Source organism: Chenopodium album, chromosome 22, assembly GCF_948465745.1.
Source record: "Chenopodium album chromosome 22, dcCheAlbu1.1, whole genome shotgun sequence".
Lineage (NCBI taxonomy): Eukaryota > Viridiplantae > Streptophyta > Magnoliopsida > Caryophyllales > Amaranthaceae > Chenopodium > Chenopodium album.
The window spans coordinates 11,886,663-11,893,578 of NC_137855.1; the positions used below are offsets into that span (position 1 = coordinate 11,886,663).

The 6,916-nt window shown below is 34.2% G+C and overlaps 1 protein-coding gene across 1 annotated transcript; it reads right to left on the reverse strand.

Moving 5' to 3' along the window:
* Positions 1–2,458: 2,458 nt before the first annotated feature.
* Positions 2,459–3,289, reverse strand: LOC145603953 (uncharacterized). Its single transcript, XM_081659919.1, has one exon. The coding sequence runs from the start codon at positions 3,287–3,289 to the stop codon at positions 2,459–2,461; it is 831 nt and encodes a 276-aa protein (XP_081516045.1).
* Positions 3,290–6,916: the final 3,627 nt, after the last annotated feature.

Consider the following 6,916-nt stretch of genomic DNA (forward strand, 5'->3'; position numbering starts at 1 on the left):
AGTTTGTAGACTTTGTTACTAGGGTTTGGCACTCCCTCAGGCATTTTCATATATACCTCCTCATGCAAATCTCCATGGAGAAATGCATTATTAACATCTAACTGAAAAATATGCCAACCTTTGTGTATAGCTAAGGCTATGATACATCTAACAGAAGTCATCTTGATGACAGGTGAGAAAGTCTCCTCAAAATCAATACCATACTTCTGATTATATCCCTTTGCAACCAATCTGGCCTTAAACCTTTCAATAGTGCTATCTTTCTTCAGCTTGATTTAAAAAACCCATTTAGATCCAATTGCTTTCTTCCCTGCTGGAAGATCAACTAAAACCCAAGTCTTGTTTTGTTCTAGTGCTTGTAACTCTTTCATTATAGCCTCTTCCCAATTCTTGTCACCAGCTGCTTCTTTATAAGACACAGGCTCTTTGACAGACATTACTCTAGCAATTAAGGCTTTGTGATCATCAGAATAAGAAGTAAAAGCCACCAGATTACACCAGTGGTCTATATTAGCAACTACATTACCACATACATACTTATCCATCCAACCTGGAGGTTTTCTTGGCCTTGTGGACTGTCTGATTGTATTAACACCATGAGAAAGATCAACAACAGTTGACTCATTATTACCCTGACTTAAAGATGTGGTTGCAGAAGAACTGGAACTTGTTGTGGTATCAACTGGAACACTTTGCTCAGTAAACACATCAAGGATAACATCATCAAAAATAGTAGGAAAGGGTGTATGAGCTGGCAGAAAGAAGGGTGTAGGCGCTGGTTGTGGATTATTAGAAAGATGAAAAGGTAAGTGTCTTTCATGAAACACAACATCCCTTGACACTGTAATTTTCCTAGAAGACAAATTCAAAACCTTATTATACCCTTTTTGTGTAGGAGAATAGCCAACAAAGACATTGGCATCAGCTCTAGAATCCAGTTTTGATCTATGTTGTTTTGATGTTCAAACAAAACATAAACACCCAAAAGCTCTTAAGTAACTGTTATCTGGTTTATGACCATGTAACTTTTCATAAGGTGTTAGATTACCCAAACTTTGAGAAGGCATCCTATTTATCAGATATGATGCACATTGAACATACTCACCCCAATAGCTCATAGGAAGTTTTGACTAAAAAAACAAAGCTCTCCCAACTTCTAACAAATGCTTGTGTTTCCTTTCAACAACCCCATTTTGCTAAGGTGTGTCACTACAACTTGTCTGATGAAGAATACCTCTGGAAGTATACAACTGCACAATCTTACCCTCACATAACTCCTTAGCATTTTATCACTTCTTATTATTTTCACAGAAGCATTGTACTGATTCTCAACATAAGTAACAAAATTAACCAAAACATCAACTGATTCTGTCTTAGACTTCAACAAATGAATCCAAACATTCCTTGTAAAATCATCAACTATTGTCAAGAACATGTTACACTTATTATGAGTCATAGTCTGATAAGGACCCCAGACATCAATATGAATAAGCTCAAATGGTGCAAAAGACTTTATGCTATTATGAGGAAAGGATTTGCTATGCTGCCTAGCAGCAGGACAAATGATGCAGATTATATCACCTGAAACTCTATGACAATCTACACTATCTTGTATCAAATTCAACTGACTAAATGGTAAGTGACCCGTTCTAAGATGCAACAACTTAGCCTGATCTACAAGACTAGTACAAGCAGTACCTGAAGATCCTGCAACTGCTGCTCCAACTCTTATTCCCATACCAACTTCAGCAAAGTACAAACCATTTCCCACTTTACCAATAACAAGTGGAGGTGTCATAGAGTGTTAATCCTGAATAACACACTTATCAGGTGTGAATTTAATGTACACTGCCCATCTTAACAAAGTTTACTGACAGAAATTAGATTGAACTTGAAACAAGGCACAAATAACACATTTTCAAGAACAATACTCTCATCAACTTAACTGTAACAACATGTGTCACCTGAACCTTAGACCCATCTGGAATAGTAATGAAATATTTCAAATCATTAACTATCCTATAGAAATCAAACAAATCCAAACTATAACACATATGATCCCTTGCACCACTATCCACAATCCAACCAGAACTATAAGCAGGTGATAACATACAATAGTTACCTGCAAAAGAGCACTTCCATCTCCACTTTCATTCATTGACTCTTCTTTCTGTCTGTTGAGAAAATTCCTGAGCTAACTGAGCTCTTCCATGGTGAAACTACCAGCATCAGGAGCAACAGATTGTACAGGCACCTCAAGTAAATCACCACTACCAAAACTACTCTCTGCATAGTTAGCAAACCTCTTATTGCTCTGACCTTGATTGTAACCAGGCTGCCCCTTGTAACTAGGAGGAAACCCATTCAGCTGAAAACATTTTTCCATACTATGTCCAGTCATTTTACAGTGATCACAATAATAATTGATCGGCCTTTTAACTCCACCTCCTCTATTAGACTAACCTTGCTGGAAACCACCTCTATTGTAACCACCTCTATTATATCCTCCTCTATGATACTGATTACCCTTATATCTATTATCAAACCTTTTTGTAGTAAAGGCTACAGGTTCAGCAGTATTCTTCTGAGACAAATTGCTTAACTCTCTGTGTTTCTCTTCTTGTAAAACCATCATGTATGCTTGTGCTAGAGTAGGCAAAGCAGGCATCATCAAAATATTTGACCTAACATTTGCATAATTGTTAGTCAATTTCATCAAGAACACCATTAACCTTTGATCTTGCTGAACTTTCACATACTTTTGTGCCAAATTACAGGTACAACTAGTGCAGGAACAAACAGGCAATGGACAAAGATTGTCCAATTCATCCCATAACTTCTTAAGCCTATTATAATACTCCGAAATTGAGTCTTCATCTTGAGCAGCATTAGCCAAATCTTGATGTAATGCAAATAATTGTGCAGAAGAAGCATGACCAAATCTTTCTTCCAAGTCCAACCAAATTTCTCTTGCTGTGTCAACAAACAGAATACTATCAGCAACCTGTGGATCTAAAACAGCTATAATCCATCCTATGATCATGTTGTTACACCTATTCCATGCCCTTAAAGTGACAACATCAGTACTAGAAGGTTTAGTCAAAGTTCCATCTACAAAACCCATCGTATTTTTAGCTGTTAAGCCAATCATTGACCTCTTCCAGTTTCCATATCCATTACCATCAAAAACACTAGAAACAAGCTTCATCTTAGTAAAATCAGAAGGATGCAAATAATATGAACTAGTTGGATCTTGATTCAGATCAAGAACTCTATCACTCCCAGCCATTTTTAAGAATCAATTTCACAAACACAAGATATGCACAAAAAATTCCAAACCCAGAATAACCAGAATCAAGAAATTTAATTGATTCAATCGATTTAATCCAACAAACAAACCCAAAAACAATTCGTACAACAAAATCAATCAAACTCAGACAAACAGAAACAATTTGAATCACTATCGAAACAACTGATTAAACCCAGAAAACTAAAGGAAAAACTCACAAAGATTTTTCTTCAAGAACTTAGCACAAACTTCGCACTAATCAGAATCGCAACACCTCGCTCTGATACCATGTTACAAACTGAAGAAAGAATCAGAAAATATCGGAAGCTTTATTAATCTCCATTAAAGGCTTTGAACTGTAGCTTTATTACAGAGAGAAAGAAAGAAGAAGATAGTAGGAGAAAAATATGAAATGAATTAATTGCATGTAAAGCTTAATACAAGATCTTATATATTACTCTGTATTTATTACAACTAATTCGAGCACTAAAATACTCTAACTAATTGTGCTGAGGTGGCACTAGTATGTTACAGTTGTAACAACTTGAGACACGTGCTTCACAATAGACAACAAGAAACAAAAATCAAAATGAAGAGAACCAAAAAATTATCACTTGGAAATCGCGAGGAGCAGCTCAAGAGCGCAGAGGAGAGAGAAGATCCATGAGCTTTTTCCATAGAAGTCCATCTTTGATCTTGAAATCGGAGGAGAGAGAAAGATGAGGAAGGGAATGATGGGTTTTCGATGGTTTCGCGAGATGTCTGGGTTCGAGGGTTAGGTTTCAACGGAGGTGGTTCCTTGCTGTCGGAGGTGGAAGTGTGGGTTCCTTGCTGTCGGATTTCTGGGTTTTGATCTGGGTATGGAGGAATATGGTAAGGGAGGAAGAAGATGAAAGAAAAAAAAGGGGGAAAAAGTTTTTTTTTTAAAAAAAATTTAAAGTTTTTTTTTTAAAAAAAAATAGCCAAAAATATTTTTTGGACAAATAAAAATGCAACACGTGGCAGGTGACCTCTTATTTTAGGTTAAGTGACCTGCTTGACCTAATAGAATAGAACAACCCCTAAAGCTTGGATTATTGTAGAATAATCAAAAGGTCGGATTAATAAAAATAGACCACGCAAAGGTTGGTTTATTAGAATCAAATTTTCCTTATACTTATCTATTTGTTGCACAAATAAAATAAAAATTTTCTTTCAAAAAAAAAATGTTGAAGTCCCTTATTAAAACCAAGTGATACCAAAACCTTTGTGTTAGTCTGCAAGCATAATAAATAAATATTAATAAAGCAATAAAACACAACATATTCCGAGGAGAACTAAGCATGCTTCGCTATTCACTCATGCTCATCATGAATATACTTCATCACCTGAAAAACTTCTTTCTACTTGTCCCCACTCGTAAGGCCAAGATAAAGACAAGACCAAATAAACAAACAAACATACAAACACACAATCAGCAAAGTTGAGTACATAACAAAATCAAACACACTAACATGCTTTCATCCTATCAACCGCACAGCTTACCTTGTTGCACCTGTAAACAAGCATTCAAGACATTCAACATTTAACTAGACAAATACCAATGTCCATTTAATTTGATTACGCATCGAACGGGTTTCCAACCAAATCCCTGCCCCAAATAAATTGAGGTAAACTACACCGGGAGCTAACCGGGTAAGTAAATGTGACATGAAGTAATGAACGTCCTACGCATAATAATAATAAAAGGAAAATACAGCGTCCGGTACTCCCAGTCACTACTAGAAAATAACGAATGAGCACCGGTTCAAAACCGGCTTTGCGCACCGATTTTGGACCAGTGCTTATTTGAGGGATGCCAAAAACTGATAATTTTAGTTATGGTTCGGTGGCAAAAATGGGGTTTTTAGTACCGGTTCCTGTTTAGAATCGATGCCCTTAATGGTCTAACTTTTTTTTTCCTTGCATTTTTTTCATTTAAATTGATATATAAACACTAAGATATACTTCCTCCGTTTTTTTAGTTGACACTGTTTGACTTTTACACTATTCACACAACACGCTTTGACTCGCTTTTGTGGTTTATACATACGATAAAACATATTCATGTGGGATCTTGTTTGAATCGGTTCAATGTATATTTTATTAATATCCACTTTTTATAATTTTACAATGTTGATAATTAGAGATATTAATCGTTAAAAAAATGCGTTGGCAAGCGTGAAAATAGAAAGGTGTCAACTAAAAAAAACAGAGGAAGTATATAAACTTATAATTTTCATTAATACAAAGCTATAATATTACAATTTTAATTCAACAAAAAAAAAACAAAACAAGTACAACAGAATAGCTATATAGCAAAACAGCAACAGGAGCAGGGGCATAACAGCAATCAACATAAGGAGATGATTCAAACTAAAGGTAGTCTTAAATGTATAGTCATCAGGAAGCTCTGTCAAAACAATAAATCTGGTGTCACGTCCCACACATTATGTCTAATGAAATTAAAAGTTTATTGAACACCAAGTTAACTTATATTGAGTTAACATCACAATCAGGCCCTCAATTCTTACCTTTTCATTCTTCGGGTACTCAATTATTTTTTTCACTCTTTGGGTACTTTAACCCAAAATCCGGCCAACTAACTCACCTTTAACTCACCGTTAACTATAGGTAATTAAATACTAATTACACTAGTTAATTAGTCCCGTGCAATGCACGGTTTAAATAATAAAAATTTACTATAAATATTTTGGTAAACGCGCCACTTTATCTAATATTTAAGTAAAACATAGCACGCAAATTGTGGTCCCTCTAGTAATATTAACTGAGTTAAAATGAAGGATTAATATTGTTAAATATTCTTATTAACTTCATAGCTTTAATAAAATTTTAAACATGTTAGCCTTCATTTTTTATTCATTGTTGAAAGTAGGAAGAATTAATAAAGAGTGAAAAATCCAAACTCTACAATCACCAATAAAATGTAGGAGGAAAGAAAATGTGAAAGAGACCAATCGTCAATTATTTTTACTTAATAGAAATAGAAATAGAAATTTTTTATTTAGTCAATTTAATTGTTAAAACTTTTAGAAAAATGTATAATTAATTAACCATTTTCAAATATTAGCTTTACCTTGAAAAAGTTAAAAAGAAAATAATGTCAAAAATAATTTTGGAGGGAAATTATTATAAGAAGCTGACACGTGGATAGTGATGATGTCAGCGGGAATTAGTTTAGTATTAGTTATAGATTTAATAAAAATAAAATGTATAAATTAAACTAATCTGTTTTCTAAAAAAATATAGCCATTGGAGGCTTTTAAAATCAATTTACAACAGCAAAAAAAAACAAAAAAAAAACTATAAAAATATCCTTCCAAACATATGGAAAAAAACCATATCAGTAATGCAAAATTGAGAGCAAGATTTCCCCACAAAAAAAAAAAAAGAAACAACAGAACAAGAATTCCTGAAAATCCTTTCAATACATATCAATATACAGACAATTCATGAGGAAGAGGATGAAAAAATCAGAATATTTCCCTCTTCAACTTTCTAACTCACAATCAAACTCTGATGACTGATTAAATCTATAGTCGTTAGTGGCTATTAATTTGAGTTTACAGTAGTAAAAAAAAAGCCATA

Bases quoted from the DNA above. Each gene is read 5' to 3' on its own strand.
- LOC145603953 (XM_081659919.1), bottom strand. From the start codon at position 3,289: ATGGCTGGGAGTGATAGAGTTCTTGATCTGAATCAAGATCCAACTAGT.